The 16841-nt window shown below is 43.2% G+C and overlaps 1 protein-coding gene across 2 annotated transcripts in view; it reads left to right on the top strand.

Annotated features, from left to right (window-relative positions):
* Window positions 1–16841, top strand: part of LOC118006359 (alanine--glyoxylate aminotransferase 2, mitochondrial) — a 35917-nt gene that overhangs the window by 7423 nt on the left and 11653 nt on the right. The window contains exons 3-10 of one of the 2 annotated variants that reach the window (XM_034998980.1): window positions 664–848; window positions 3849–3972; window positions 5280–5374; window positions 6955–7048; window positions 7707–7800; window positions 11883–11983; window positions 12575–12667; window positions 15461–15593. In XM_034998980.1, the coding sequence (XP_034854871.1) occupies window positions 664–848; window positions 3849–3972; window positions 5280–5374; window positions 6955–7048; window positions 7707–7800; window positions 11883–11983; window positions 12575–12667; window positions 15461–15593 (919 nt within the window). The remainder of the gene's footprint in view (window positions 1–663; window positions 849–3848; window positions 3973–5279; window positions 5375–6954; window positions 7049–7706; window positions 7801–11882; window positions 11984–12574; window positions 12668–15460; window positions 15594–16841) is intronic. The other variant, XM_034998981.1, reaches the window with a different exon arrangement.

Here is a 16841-nt window from a genome sequence, read left to right as displayed (position 1 = left end):
AAAGAAAGAAAGAAAGAAAGAAAGAAAGAAAGAAAGAAAGAAAGAAAAGACATTACAGCAGACATTTACTTCTAAAGTCTTTTTATTAAATGAAAGGGGGGAAATCGGAGGGGGAGACGAACCATGAGAGACTACAGACTCTGAGAAACAAACTGAGGGTTTTAGAGGGGAGGGGGGTGGGGGAGGGGTTAGCCTGGTGATGGGTATTAAGGAGGGCACGTTCTGCATGGAGCACTGGGTGTTATACGAAACAATAATTCGTGGATCACTACATCAAAAGCTAATGATGTATGGTGACCGACATAACATAATAAAATTAAATTAAATTTAAAAAAATAAAAATAAAAAAATAGTCTTTTTATTTTTTCCTACAGCTGAAATGAATTCAAAGAAAAGGCTTTCCACTGAGAGGTAGAAAATCTCAGCCTCCTTCTTCATATTTGATCTAGAAAGGGATCAAAGGGCCACATTAATGATTTCCTGTACTTGGGAGGAAGGAAGGACCTTGGGTAAGGAGGACATGGGGCAAATACACCCACCTGTGGGCACCGGACAGCAGTCTTAATGCTCAGTCAGTAGAGAGGCGAGGCACTGCATTTGGACCTGCTGTTGATCTTGTAAGAAATGTGAGATCTTCAACACTTCCATTTTGCCTATCTACAGTCCCTCACCTATGAACGTGTCCTGGAGATCCACAATCACCATCTTATTCCCACGCGGATTGCGTATTTTCGGAAGCCTTTGTTGCTTCACCAGGGTCACATGGAGTGGCTGTTTGATTATGAGGGCAACAGATACCTGGATTTCTTTTCTGGGATTGTCACGGTCAGCGTCGGTCACTGCCACCCGTGAGTATCCTTAAAATTCCAGTGTATTCACTGCAGAAGGATATATGGAGAACAGGCTAATGATCATGTTAGTGATTCAGAAGTCTGGCTAAGAATTCTCTCTCCTTCGGCATAGCCCGGTTTGTGGCTGCCATGCTCCCTGCTATTTCCTGGGTGCCAAAAAAATATCTTAACACTGCATTTTTTGTTTTCCTGACAATGCAAGATTGATTCATTCTCACTCCATGTGGTGTGTACCACGTGACTGGAGTGTGGCTTGGCTGTGTATGTGGGCTTGTCCTCACTAGTAACAGCTTTGCAGAGAGAGGCCATGCACTGAGGGAAAGGCAGAAAGGCAGAAAGAAGAGAGAGGCAGGCAGTTCTCAGAGAACACGTGGGGCGGCTGGCTGGGGGGTGTGGGATGATGAGATGAGAAATCGCGTCTAGCCTAAGGATCTTCCTCACCTCTGACAGATGATGAGGAAAGAAAGGATGCTAAGAGAGAGGTGTAACCACAGCTGGGAATCTACATGAGAAATGCATGGATCCATTAATCCTGAGGGTCTCTGGACCCTTGGTCATCAACCCACCCGTACAAAGGCCCTGGGCAGGTTCTCTGGTGGTCCTTTTGGTTTTGATGCCACTCTCTCATTTTAGTGCCTATTCTCTCTTGCCTTTAATCATCTGGCCAACAAAACTTACATTACACTGGGCGCCTGGGTGGCTCAGTCGGTTGAGCGACTGCCTTCGGCTCAGGTCATGGTCCTGGAGTCCCGGGATCGAGTCCCGCATCAGGCTCCCTGCTCGGCGGGGAGTCTGCTTCTCCCTCTGACCCTCCCCCCTCTCATGTGCTCTCTCTCTCTCTCTCATTCTCTCTGTCTCAAATAAATAAATAAAATCTTAAAAAAAAAAAAAAAACTTACATTACATGAGACCAAAATACAGCAGCAAGCCGAAATCAACTGAATAAGTTTGGGTCCTTCTGTGAAAGCAGGAGCAAAGTCATCCCCTCCAGCAGCTGTCAGGTGATAAGAGCGAGTTCTAACTCCAGGGTCTAGCCTCACCTAATCCTCCCACAGCCTTCTCCTTTCGGCTTCCGTCTCCGGGAGGCACTAGTCCCATGCGAGGTCCTAAGGAGCATGTAAAATTAAATTCAGAGGCGGTCTAAAATATGTGATAAGCACACATGAGAGAAGGAAAGAAAACAAAGTAGAGACAAATTTTAAACATTCTTATTAATAATGTTGGATGTTGTTCCTGTTAGTCGACCACTCACCGGCTTTCATGATCTTTGTGCTTCTCCTGATCTCCCTCCAACCCTGCAGCTTGCCCTCTGACCCCCTGACTCTGGATGTCCCAGCTTCTTTCCTTAGTCTTCTGCTCTTCTCTCTACAACCCCTTCATGCCTTATTATCTCCCCCATAGAATGGGCCCCATTCCTGGTCAATGAGTGGCACTTTCTGCAGCCTTCCCCAACTCTGTTTCTTCCACTTTGACCCCTCACCAAGCTACTATTATAACTCTAACAAACCCAGAGTGGGCATTAGGATGCCCCACATTTCCCACAGCCTCCAGGACACCCCCCACCCTGCCCCATAATATTCCACCATCAGCTGAAATCCAGCATTACGGAGGCCAAACCCATCATACCCTCCACTATACTGTTTCTACTGACATATTCGTTTATTCAAGGCGTACCTGTGAGCCGCCTACTCTGTGAAGGTCCTCTGCCAGGAGCTGGGAAGCCACTGGTTGCAGCTCTTAACTAATCCTGGAGTTTCCCTGATGTTACAGGAAGAATGGTGAAGTCATCTTTGACTCATCCCTGCCTTTTACTCCCCTTAGCCAACCTGATACTGAGGTCTAGCTTTCCCTCCACTGAAATGCCTCTCCTACCAGCCCCCCACTAACCCCAATCTCCTAGGAGCTCTCCTCCTCCCACACCTAGAAGGCCACCTTGCCCTCCTGGCTGGCCTCATCATTACCAGTCTTCCCCCACTCCATCCTACCCTCATGTGTTCCACATGTTTATTTTGTTGAACAATGCTTTTAACAATTACCTCTTCTGTTTAAGAGTTTATTGATACTCTGCAATTTTCTAAGGTGAGTCATGGAACCCTGAATGCAGGAGAGGTTAGTTGGTAAAGTGTCCCATGAAAAAATAAGTTTTAAAAACAGTTTAAACTGTATCTCCCTCCTGGGGAGAAACAGTGGGTATTTGACTAACAGAGGCACTGGCAAGTCCTGCAGTAAAGAAATCTGTTTGATCTGGTATTTCTCAAAATGATTTAATTATTATTTATTTATTTAACCACTGAGCTGATTTTTGTGTGTGTGTGTGTGTGTGTGTGAACAGCTATTAATAATGAACAACTGGTATGTAACTTTAGCCATTGCTGTCCTTTAGATCAAGTTCAAATATCCTGGCCTATCTTTTCAAAGCGCTCCTCGTCAGGACCTACGTATCTACCCTTAGTTCTTACTATCCCTCAGCATGAGCCTTCTGATCCTTCACAGAATATGGTTTCAGAGTTACAAACATTCATCAACACTGACCACTATTAGGAATCAGACACCAGCATCTCCTTTGATGGAAGAAGTGTTGCTCTTACATACATATGCATGATGGATCTATACTTCTTTAGAAGAATAAATGAAAAGACACCCAGGCTTACATCTAGTCATCTCTAGTTTCCAAACTGTTCAAAGGGTATTTAATAAGAAGACCTAATTAGGAGAGATTCTATGTCCTAAAGTAGGAATTTATTTTCTAAAGTCCCTACAAGATCATCATCTGGTCTCCGTTTGAACACCTCCCTTGGTGAAGACCCCATGACCTTTTAAGGCCACCCATCCCATTGCCAGACAGCTCTTCTGGTTAGAGTTCTTTCTATGTGTGGATGAAATCAGCCTCTTGAAACTGCTCAAGAAATAGCCATAAGTTTGGGTTCAGTGGCCAGTGGGGGGTGGGGGGGTGTGCCCATTGGCAGCACGGGGAACTCTGCTCTCCTGTTTATCCAGGAAGGTAAATGCGGCGGCACAGAAGCAGCTTGGACGCCTGTGGCACACAAGTGCCCTCTTCTTCCACTCTCCAATCCATGAGTTCGCAGAGAAGCTTTCGGCACTTCTTCCCGAGCCTCTAAAGGTATGATGCTCTCAAGGGAACAGGAGTTTCATGATCCCAAGGAAGCAGGAATATGAACAGGGAATTTGATCCATGCACTGAACATCTGAAACAGTGAGCTAATCGCCAAATCTGAAAGGCATCAAGGAGAAGCCAGCCAGTGTTCCCTCATCCCCTCCCAGCCTCAGCCTCTCCTTGGAAGTTCTCCTTGCAGCCACATGTCTGCAAGAGTCACTTCACGGAAGGCCCAGGCCTCCTCCCTGGACACTCTCCTCTGTGTTCCTCCAGGGGTTTTCATCTCTCTGCTCCAGGTCCCCTCTACCAAGTCATTTGCTTGTCTCCTTTTACAGAGTGAAACCATTTTTTAATAAAATGAATATCCCATTCAGTTCATTCGATCTAAGATGCACTGAGATAGTTTTGCTAAATGAGATGTTTTTCTGCATCTGAAATGACTGAATGTTTTTTTAACTGATAGTTTTGCTAAATGAGATGTTTTTCCGCATCTGAAATGACTGAATGTTTTTTTTTTAACTGAACTGAGATGGTGAAATGTTGGCCAAGATTCGCATTTTCCGGATTCAATGAGTTAATATATGTTGTACCTAGAACAGTGCCCAGCACCTAGTGTTGGCTTTTAGTATTATTTTACTGTATTCTCTAGATTCTCTATTTACTATATTATCTACAAGAGCTGAAGAAAGCTGGACCAGCTGCCACCTAAGTGCAACCCAGGCGTGTTCATGGAGGAGCAGAAGTAGGGATGTCAGCAAAAGCATAAGCACATGCCTCCCGGGCCCTGAGCCTGGAAGACCGAGGTCCCATCACTTCTCCCCTTTCATTTAGCCAGGAGGAGCTGCATTTTTTTCTGTTTGCTTGTTTTTTCAATATTCACACATACTGAATAGACAGGCTGGGACATCCTCTGGAGCTGCAGGATCAGGGAGCCTGCCTTGTCCAAGCCTTCAGAATCCAGGCAGGTGGTTGAGATTCAAGAGCTAAGTAACTCAGTCCTCAGATCCACTCACCCACTAACCATTCCATACCCTTCATCATGTCTCCTCATCTTGGCATTTTGCCAAGAGCATTGAAGAGAGCCAGTGAAAGCCTGGAATGTTTCACAATTGGGATAATCCTTGGCCATTTTTGTATCTCTAGCACGTAGCTGCTGTTCAATGAAAAGCTGTAGAATTAATACAGTAATTCAGTGATGGGACTGCTTGTCTGAAGGGAATGCTCCTTAATAATAGTCTTTAACAATTTTGAATTAATTGGGTAATAAGGAAATAAATTAACGTATGAGGTCATGTGTCTCTGTTTCCCTCCAGGTCATTTTCTTGGTGAATAGTGGCTCAGAAGCGAATGACCTAGCCATGCTGATGGCCAGAGCACATTCAAATAGCACAGACATTATTTCATTAAGGTAATCACACCCGGGAATAGTCAACTTCAATAACATTGCCTTACTCCAATACTAAATGTGCATCTTTAAAACATAGCCTGGAGGGGAAGGGGGCTTTCCCAGGAGTATCATTCTAATTTTAGGTGTTAGAGCAGAATCAATCAAATGAATTTTATGACTGGATAACCCCATCTAAATTGGCCGGATCCAAGGTAGGGGTCCCTGACTGGGCTAACAAACAGCTTGGAGTACTACTTATGTCATTGATCCTCCTATGAAATTAAAGAGATGGTCATATGTCAGGGTTGTTTTTTTTTTTTTTTTTTACTTTGAAGGTATGGTATTGACCAGAACATATGCTGAGTGGTGAATGACTGGTCGATACCCATGGATGCTCATGGCTCTACCATATGACAGTGGGCCCATTTTCATCTCTGCTTATGCTAAGGAGCCCTCTACTTTCCTCTTAGTGCCAGCTACCCCAGATTTTTTTACCTTTGATTCTCTTTAAGTTCAGAGGATGCATATTTGACCTGTATATTTCTGCTTCTTCGGGTGACTTTTGAAAATTGATAATTTAATAACTTAATTATAAACCCTGGGCAGCTATATTAGCGTTAAAAATAATAGAAAACAAAGCATTTTGCTTACAGTTGCCTCCTTTGGGTCATTTTATATAGTACATTGAAAGAGGCTCTTATAATAAGCTTTATGTCAAAGAGTGACTTACAGTCAAAGTAGATGGAATGAAGAGATAGTCCCATTCTGTCACCTGTCTGGCCATAATTTCTGTCTCAATTCAAAAGAAGATTTGATTACCACAGCACATCCAATACTGCACATTCCATATAAAACACACATGTAGTAACTACAGGAGTAAGGAAGTATTTGTTATCAAAGAAATATGGCAACAAAAAAATGTGATTGATGTTTTACCCAAATAAACATCCCAGAATATACATGTCCAGATAAGTGCTGATCTATTCAAAGCAGTCATGTGTTACTAGGGCTCAACACACCTTTGTGTCTCCTCCTTCAAGATAGATGACCATCCTTTTGAATCATCTTGATAGTCATAAATCCTCGTGTAAGGGTGATTTTGATTTGAGGAACTGTCAAAACCCATTTGAAGCCAAGACTGGTGATTAGGATGATTTATATTAAATATGATAGTTGTGGGTTCAAAAAGAAACAAAACCTGTGTTCCTTATATGCCAAATAAAGTGGCTTATGAGACATTTGTGCAATAGCCACATCTCAGGAACAAATATTTGGCTTCTCAAGGTGACTGCTTTAAAGACTAATGCTCATTGAATATCTAATTTCTGGCATGTTGCTAAAAGATGAGTCTCACTACTGTAAAGTAATCCAGTAGGGCAGCAGTTAAGGTCAGAGTTCTTGCGCAGATGTTCTCCAAAGCTTCCTTTCGCCACTTCAAATCTATGACCCCAGGAGAAAAGACAAATAAGTAAATTTTCCTGGCATAGCCTTAGAAGATTTCTTAGAAATCACTGGAGTTGCATGTTAATGGTGTTCTATTAACATGGTGAATCGAAGAAAAATGAACTTAACCCTACCTTCTCACTGCTTCTTCTCTGCAGAGGAGCCTACCATGGGTGCAGTCCTTACACACTTGGCCTGACAAACGTAGGGCCCTACAAGATGGAGCTCCCCAGCGGGTTGGGCTGCCAATCGGTGAGTTCTGAGATTTTTATCTTGGTTCTCTAAAGGCTGTTGGGTACGTGGTATGATTGATCAGATTGTCCAGGTATTAGGAATAGAAATGAATATAAAGCCTATCGTTAATCAGGGGCTGAATTTGACTTAGTTGAACTTGGAGGAAATGTTTATTAGAAAGGCCTTCAGAGTCTGAGTAATAATTCGTGATAGAGATCTTTAAAATTTGTTTTGTTTTTAAATAAGATCAAGTAAACAACAAAAAAATGCATTGAAATTAGTTCTCAGAGCCTTGAGTGTGTAAGATTTCTATAGAACCGTCTCTGTACTCACCTCCTGTTCTCACTTGCTATGTACCCACCTCAGCAAAAGAATCAGATACCTAATTATTCCTCTTCTTTTAGATGCCCTTACTCACCAAACTCTTGAGCGAGTTGTTTCCAGGCTGACACTGCAATCAGTCTCCTTTGTAAAGTGCCCACATAACTGATTTCTAGGAAAAAAATTATCTTTTCAAACCAAAATATTAGGGTTTCATCCTAGGTGGGAGAGGAGCATGGGGGGAATCTCAATATCAAGTTAAGAAGCCCTCTTACCCTGATCAGTATCACATGCTCCTTCAAATTGGCTACCTTGTCTTCTTGGTTTGACGAATTCTTTCTTTTGTCATTTGCAGACAATGTGCCCAGATGTTTTCCGTGGCCCTTGGGGAGGAAGCCACTGCCGAGATTCTCCGGTGCAAACAATGAGGAAATGCAGCTGTGCACCAGGTTCAAGGGGGGCAGGGAGGGAGGTGCGTGGTGGAAGGTCAGGAGGGGTAAGGAAACTAGAGAAAGACTGAACCATTCCTGAATAAACAGATTGGAAAAAATTGGAAAAGGAAAAAGCCAAAGGAAACAAAACTAGAAAGCCACCCCCCCCACCAGCCCCCACCCCCGTAGAATCAACGTTTCTCCTGCCCACCACCACCACGGTGCTATCTGGCTGTGAGGAAGAGCATCTCACGCTATCAGAGCTAAGCTAAACAGACTATCACTTGGTACTTAATTAAAGGAGATCTGTTAGCTCTATTAGCAACAGTTCTGCTATCAATTTTAAAAGAAAACAAGGCTGGTGGAATTGTTTACCAGTTCCCAATGGGGGAAGGGGAGAGGGGGGAAAAAGAATACTTTTAGCAATCTCAAAATGCCAGTCAAGAAGCTCCCCCAGGGACTCGGAATACCAGCCAAAGTGAGAGCATCTGTCAAAGCTTAAGGCCATTCCCAAAAGCTGCTGACATCTCTTGCAAAAGTTTTAAAGGCTTTCTCGAAAGGGAGGTTTCCACTTACCCATCACGTTTTTATTTTCATTCTTTACCTCTTCTTACCATGAGACAAGGCTTGGAAGAAGAATCTCTTCTTTGCTAATCAACAGGTCTCCCCTCATGCATGTTGGCACAGTTCAGGACCTTTGAATAGCTGCTCCTGAGTAGTGCTGAAAGAAAGAGCTAAAGGCTTCTGCCAAAGATATTTGATGGAATAATCTGACTCACGGGGTCGAGAAAAAGAATGCAAATGGAATGGCAGTCTTAAAAAATCAGCTTTGAAAGGAAGAAAATTCACAGTCCCCTTAAAATTCAGATGGGATAATGGCAAAATGGAGGTAGGAAGATAAAAGAATGAGCATTGAAACAGGATGTCATGGTCACAGAACTGAAAACTGTAGGGAGATTTAAAGGTATATATATATAACTCTCCATTTTAAAAATGAGCAAACCAAGGTCCACAGCGGGGAGGCTGGAGAGCTAAGACTTAAGCCCAAGCCTTCTGACTCCAAACCAGTGCTCCCAGCCTATGGCCATCCTTGTGAACACTGACATCCCAGCAGGATGAACCCAGGCTTAACAATAATTCCCGTTCTGCTGGCCAGGGTTGAGGAGACCCGTGAAGTCTGGAGACCTGGATTCCACTCCCAGCCCCTGGTTGGTTCAGCCATGAGCAAATGCTCTTATCTGTTGTGTCAGTTTTCTCCTTTGTAAGATGGAGATAGCAGTACCTTATTACCAGGCTTTGTGAGATCAAGAGAAGAGAGCTTTCTGTACAGGAAGGCAGACAACAGCAATGTCAAGAGTACCCGTAGAGCCAGACCTATGTATCCAACCTCAAGGGCATCAAGAACTAAAATCGGTTTCGTGCACCTCATAGACTTCAACCTGACCATAAAAGCATGAGCGCAGAGCCTAGCAGACAGAAGCGCTCAAGAGATGCCCGTTGCCTTCCCTCCCCACTGTGGGTCCCTCTCTCTTTCCACCCTCTCTGCCTCCTCCCTCTTTGAGGCCTTCTTGGCTCTAGGCCAACTTGAAAATGCTGGAACGCCATGGTCATCTCCCTAGTGGCATCTGGAGGTTAAATGATAGTGACAGACATACATTCTGCTTCTCTGGACTGTTGTCTTTGACATATCTGAAGTCAGCTGTTTTCTTAACTCCCATCTTCAAGAGACATGGCTGATATATATTTAAACGGAATAGGAATACCAAAAGGGACTTCAGCCTCCTCCAGGGCTTTGGGGAGCTGAGAAGTGTTTGGCTTTTGCTGTAAAAAGGCAGATTCACATGTTTGCAAATGCAAGCCAACTTTGAGTATAGAGGATTCCAGTTCTCAGTTCTTCTTAGGGTTCATTCACTGGGCGCATACAGGTGCCAATCTTGGTAGAAGTTCTTTTACTTCCGGATTATGTCATCACTGTCCACCTGGGCATAAGCAGGGGTCCATGTTGTGAGCCTGATCTAGCTGTTGCTGTGGGAGATTCCGTTACCTTCCTCTCTCTTTCTGTCAGGTTTTTGTCTTTCTGAGTGTTCGTTCCAGACCCCGAATTTCAGATGTCACCTGTGATGACATTCACCTCCTAACGCCCACTGCCCCCACAATGCCCCAGACCTCATACCCATCATGTCATTCTTCCTCACCTTTTGCAAAATGAGTTTCCTTTTCCTTACGAATTGTTCTTTCTTGACCTTTCACTCCATTTAACTGTTTCCATACTAGCAGCTAAGATAAAAACTCCTCAGTCTCGTCTCTGTTGCTCGCATGGTATCCAGGAGAACATCCACTCTTCACACCCTTGGTGTTGTTATGGCAACGCCACTGCACCCCGTCCCTCTGCAGAAGCAGCCTGACCTAGAGTTACAGCAATGAGCTCAGGAAGGAAATGTGAAATGTGAAATGAAATAAGCTGATTACGGGAGATGACCCCTCTCATCACTGAGCTTGTGGGCAGTCGGGGACAGATCATTAAAGGTCTATCACGGGTTTAAGCAAAACCTCTCAGTTTGGTTTTGTCCCAATTTAAGCCACTAGAGTTGCTTTTGTTCTACCTTTTGATCTCTCTAGTTACTGCTCGGCTTGCTAAATGCCCAGATTAGGTCTTTTGAGTTTACTATCCACCCTTCAGAGTCATCTTTGGCTGTTTTCTCTTCCTTTCTTACTAAAAATTTAAAAATCCATTCTCTAGAGGCTTAGATTTATTTGTCTAGTATATCCTGCTCATCAAACAACTTAAGTGATGCTAAAAATGTGCTTTCTGGGTTTGATACCCCTTTCATTACTTCCTTCTTCACACTTCCAACCCCCAACTCCAACTAACCAAAACAAGCTTTCCCAAATATCACATGTACGTTAAAATATGTTTGGGGCCAGGGAGTGGTTTTTTTTTCCCATTTTTAAATGAAGAGCTGAAGTATAAAATATAATTTGTGCTACCATTTTGATGATGATGACAGAAGTTTTCTGTCCCTTATCTCTAGACGTCAGGAGATAGGATTATATCCATGCAACTAAGCAAGTGCTAGGATGGTAGGTGGTGGGCTCTCTTCCCAGATTGCTTTCACGTCACTGGGTCTGGGGTTCTGTCACGTCCACACCTCCCTCTGCACCCGTTCTGCTGTCCGTGGATATAGGCTTAAGTTCAGAAACTGTGTGGTGCTGTTTAGAATCAAATTAGAAGCGTGGATAAAAATTCTGAAGGTTCAATCATGTATGGAGGCAGTCAATCTGGGACCCTTGGTATTCCAGAGAAGAAGGCTTCCTCTCCCTTGCTACCATGGATGAACGTTGTCTGGCTCCAGTACATCCCTCTTTAGACCAGATTCTAATTGTTCTATAAACATATTTATTAACTCTAAAGACTGAGACACTCTGTAGCTTTAAAACTGTACATCAGGGGCACCTGGGTGGCTCAGTCGTTAGGCATCTGCCATTGGCTCAGGCCCTGATCCCCTGGTCCTGGGATCGAGCCCTGCATTGGGCTCTCTACTCTGTGGGAAGCCTGCTTCTCCCTCTCCCACTCCCCCTGCTTGTGTTCCCTCTCTGTCTCTCTCTCTGTCAAATAAATAAATAAAATATTAAAATAAAAATAGTTGACTGCAAGAGTCATTTAAAAAAAACTGTACATCAAATTAAGCGACAATAGAAGATAAATAGATTTATTTTCAAATAGATTAAATCCACACTCCAATTACATTTGAATTAAATCTCCGCGGTTGAGAGGATAGGCATCCTTGGGTGAAATAGCTCAGTATTCCAGACTCAGTGATACTTTGGGGCATTTCTTCCCCGGATGGAAATGACTGAAGTGTTTTTATGGTTATCCTACTTTCTCTGCTCAAACCAAAGTACAAATTGTTCCAAAAGAATGTCCCCTCCTTCAGAATTCTATATCTTCATTTCCTGTTTACTGTATCCTAAGGATTCTAGCCAATCTACTCATCCTATTTTCTTTTTTTCTATGTTTCCGCCATTCTACTGAATGCCGTTCTCACATCTTCTGTTTGTTTGTTTGTTTGTTTGTTTGTGGTTCTTGTTTGTTTTTGCAGACTGCTGCCAAGCAAAGGACCAGTATATTGAACAGTTCAAAGATACTCTGAACACTTCTGTGGCCAAATCAATTGCTGGATTCTTTGCAGAGCCAATTCAAGTGGGTATATTGACCTTAGACATTAATTGGGCTGACTTTTAAATTATCAGAGAGTTTTAACTCATACATTCTAGAGAATTCCAAAATATTTAAGTGACCATTGCTGTGACCCTCTCCAAATTCAATTCATTCTCTTGGTCTCCTTGAAAAAAGAGGGCCCCTGATTTTCTACTGACCTTCAAAACCCCGTCTCCTGCATTCCTGAGCTGAACAGATAGATGAAACTATTGAATTCCTAGGATTCTGAAGAAAAGGAAACCTTAGCAAACTTTAGTTGCTTAATACCCACACTGTCAGGGGGACCCTTTCTTCAACTTTACCAAATCCCCTTAATCTAATTTGTTTCTAATCTCAGAAGAGAGTAAGCATTTGTGTCCTTTTCCCAAAAGGCGTGTCATAGAATAATGGCCCCTCTCTTCACCCATAGCTGGAACAGTTCTAAAGACCATTTAAAAAATTTTTAGTATTACTAATGCTACTGATGATAATGATCTATCTTCTTTCTTTTTCTTTCTTTTTCTTTTTTTTCTTTTTTAATAGTTTCAAAGGGCTATTCTGTTCTTAGAGACTCCTTGGTTTGGTCTTTTGCAGGGGGTGAACGGAGTCGTTCAGTACCCAAAGGGGTTTCTCCGGGAAGCCTTCGAGCTGGTGAGAGAGCGGGGAGGCGTGTGCATCGCGGATGAGGTGAGCAGCAGTGGAGGGGCTGTGGTGGAGGGAGCCAGGACAGAAAAGGCACAGGGAGAAACTTCTTCAAACCTTCCTCTGCAATCCAAGACAAAAATCATCTGTGGGAATTCCAGGATGTGGGTATGAATTAATGAAGCCTTTGCTAGTTGACTGGTTGGTTAGTGGATTAGTTGGTCCATTTAGCAAGCACAACAGAACTTAAATACCCAAATTGGAGTCTATCAAATGAGTGGCTAGTGGGCACAGATGACACTGTCATCACCCAAGGCACTTTCTACGTTCCCATTTGGGGATTGTGTCAGGTGCAGCTCAAAAACCACATAGGAAATTTAATCTCATAACCAAGTTTTTATCCTAATTTTGCCAAAATGGTATTAACCAGCCTGGCAGCATTCATCTTACCTTAATAACAAAACTTGTTTGGAAAAGACATTAAAAGAAAAAAAATGCACGGGGCGCCTGTGTGGCTCAGTTGGTTAAGCGTCTGACTCTTGATCTCGACTCAGGTCACCATCTGAGCATCGTGAGATCAAGCCCCAGCTCAGGCTCTGCACTGGGCATGGAGCCTGCTTAAGATTCTCTCTCACTCTCCCTCTGTCCTTACCCCCCTAAAAAAAAAAAAAAAGGAAAATAATGCAGTCTCTCAGAGAGAAGAGGGCCACCACTACAAATATTTAAAAACTAGTTCCAAAAAAATTCTAAAATAGCTTGAGTTAAGGCAGCATTGGTGGATAATACCTCCAAGGGCACACTCTGAAGGGAGTAAAATTCATTGGCTCTGTGAGCTTTAGCCTCCATCTCTTTTAAAGGCATCAATTTAATCATAATCCCACCTCATATTAGAGTATATCAAAGACAGCAGTCTTTTGTCTACCAAGAATAGCAAAAGAGGTCAAAGGACCAGAGGATGGTCGCCAGGACCACAGAGTGCTCCCGGCTCACTCCTGGGTGACCGGTCATGATTCTACTAACAAGTGGTTACACGCACCAAGAATAGGTGGGGAGCTTGTGAATGTGTTTCACACCTGTTTCAGTCCTGCTGTTTTGGCCTGAACATTTTCCCTCAACTAAACATTCCCTACAGCGGTCTTTGGGCTCTCCCCTCTGCAAAACTTTTTTTGCAATTTCCTGATTTGCAGCCAGGTGTCTGGTACCCCCAGGTGACCTGGATGGGCCCCAGAGCGCTGCACACGTAAGCGAGGGCCAGCCCAACCCCCTTCCCCGACCTGCCACTGGGAGTTTAGGGAAGGCAAACCAATCAAAGTCCTGAAGAAAGTTAATGGCTATTAAAAAAAGAAAAAGAAAAGAAAAGAAAAGTATGTTCTGTTAGCTTACAATTTGCTATGTCAGTGAGAGAATCAACTCTAACCTTTGGAATCAGCACACAGTGAAGCTGCCGCAGTTGGACTAGTGAGAGAAAGAAAATTAAATGTTAAAAATATATGACTTCCAGAATTTTCTAAGATAGATGGTATTATCACTGTTTTTATAAAGATTTATTTATTTACTTTAGAGAGAGAGTGAGCGAGTGCATGAGCGTGGGCGAGGGGCAGAGGGAGAGATAATCTCCTGCAGACTCCCTGCTGAGCATGGAGCCCACATGGGGCTCAGTCCTAGGACCCCAAGATCATGACCCCAGCCGAAACCAAGTCAGCCGGCCAACCGACTGAGCCATCCAGGTGCCCCGGTTTTATCACTTTCAAGGACATAATTAGAAACTACCTAACACAGGGGGAACTTAAGAAGGATTGTCCTAATGACTAAGGGAAGATAAGAATTGCTAGAACTATCTGTAAGATATATATAATAACAATTCTATAAGGTATGCCCCACTGTTATTATTTCATGGAGATTTTACCAGAAAGGCCCTGGCAGCAATTTGCGTGGAAATGTCTGTGTGGCTTTATTCAGTTAGGCACTTCGGCTACTTCTGTATTCATTCTACTTGCTAAATTCTGACTTTTATCAGGCACTTTGCCAGATGTTGTGGAGAAAGAGAGGAATAAGATACAGTCCCTGTCATCGGACACATACAGTGATGACAGTAGTCCAAGAGGAGAGGTTCTGATGGCAGCATGCCTAGGGGCCTCGAGGGGGAACCCTACTAGGACTCAGGAAACTTAGACCAAATGATGATGAAGCTATGTTTTGAAGGACAAGAGGAATTAGTGAGATAAAGAAGCAGGGAGAGTGTCTTCTAGAAAGAGGGCAAAAAGCATGCACAAATAAACTAAAGTTGACTTAGTTCAATCCTGATTTAACTGGCTTAACTGGATCATCTCAAGACATAATTCTCAGGAAGGAAAGGAGATCACAGGGAAGAGAGTGACTAGCCTATGTGGGCCAGGCGGCAGCCATACCCGCCCCAATCCACTCCCTGTGACTCCTTCGTCCAGCCGGACAGAAGCAGCTTCTCCCTTGCTTCCTTACCCACTGGAGATCCTTATTAAGGATTGCTAACCAGAATGTTCCTTTTATGTGCATTATTTATGACCCTCACAGCAGTCCTGTGATGTACTGCTATTACTATTTCTACTTAACAGAGTTAACATAGGTTCAGAGGACTTCATGAATATATCCAAAATCCCACAAAGCTGGTAAATGGTTTCTGGTAACTAAAAGCTCAGCCACAGATTAAGTGCTGTGTCCATGATCACACAAAGATGGCGATACTGATGACGAGCCATGATGGTATGGAAGAGGAAGAGTCGAAGAAAGGGAGGCGATCGCAGTCAGAAAAGCCGTCATTTCTTGAAAGGTTTCCAATGATTTGGGATTTGTTTCCATCAGGTGCAGACAGGATTTGGAAGGCTGGGCTCTCACTTCTGGGGCTTCCAAACCCATGGCATCCTGCCAGACATTGTCACCATGGCTAAAGGGATTGGGAATGGCTTTCCCATGGCAGCAGTGGTGACAACTCCAGGTAGGGCCAGCAGGCAAGTGGCATTTGCTTCCAGGTCTCTTGCATCAGTGATGGTAGAAAACAGGTATTTTGGAACTTGTGTGGGTTGAAGACAGTGATGGGAATTATACTTGCATTTCTTAAGCAATGATAAAGAGACACAGTCTGCCAGATTGTGGAAAAGACAGAAGACAGCCAGGCCTTTTTGCTCTTGCTGCAGGGAAGGGTACTCCTCCTACGCCCATAATGCAATGCAGGGTTCTCACCCTCCAACAAGGTATAGGAAACTGTGCCACAAAAACAAAACCCACAAAAGAGATCCTTTTTAACCAACCTGAAGCTAACCGTGACATTTCCAAGGGAATCACATTCTGAAGGAGACTCTTGGTCTTGCTATTCCAATATGTTATAAACGCAGGGTCCAGAGTGGACAGTTTTCTCCATTTCTGTCTCATCAACAAAACAGCCCAAAACAATATATCTCACTTAGCCAGAATAGTCTATGAAATGAACATAAGCATAAACCCTATTTCCAGTTTTAGTGAGGTTTTACAGAAAATGGTTTTTATGAACAATTTATCATTAAAAATCTTTAAATTGTTTTTGTTCTTCCCAACAGTAGTGAGCACACTTTAGAGATACTACAGGATAATTAAGTGCTCTGATATTTTAGTGTTTTTACTGAATGAATAAAGATATGTTACTGAGTCCAAGCTCCTTCTGCTCTCCACATGAAAGGCCAATAATTTGAGAGCCGAGATATTGGGGTCAGAAAAGCCAGCAAACTGGGGAGATGGCAGACGATCACCCTGAAGAAGCATCTCCCCTGGGCAGGAAGTCCATACTCCTTGTTTGTTAGCAAAAGGGGGAAGCTTGACGGGCTTGGAGACAAAGGTGACATCTGAGATGTAGACAACGTTTGTAGACATCTGAGAAAGGTCTTGTAGTTTCTTTGTCCTTGGTCAGTTGATCTTTGCCTACAGGAATCTGGTCATGTCGTTCCTATAAATCTTAACCATAGCATCGGCATTTCTATCTGTACTTCCTTATCTCCTCAAGTGATACAGGTTTCAGGTAAAAAAAAAAAACAAAACAGTTTTTGCAAATCTCAGCTGTAAGCAAAATTCCTTCAGTGATTAACATGTCTGCATACATGCAGAAGTTTCTAAGCTATAGGTCACAACAAGGGAAAATGAAGCAATATAGAATCAGACATGCTAAGTTTCTACCTGTTACAGGTACTAAAATGTGGATGTAGAAAGTCAAGTA

Source organism: Mirounga leonina, unplaced genomic scaffold (assembly GCF_011800145.1).
Source record: "Mirounga leonina isolate KUSES-001 unplaced genomic scaffold, KU_Mleo_1.0 Mir_96, whole genome shotgun sequence".
Taxonomy (NCBI): domain Eukaryota; kingdom Metazoa; phylum Chordata; class Mammalia; order Carnivora; family Phocidae; genus Mirounga; species Mirounga leonina.
Note: the sequence above shows the minus strand (reverse complement) of the source record. Positions and strands in the feature narration are given on the sequence as shown.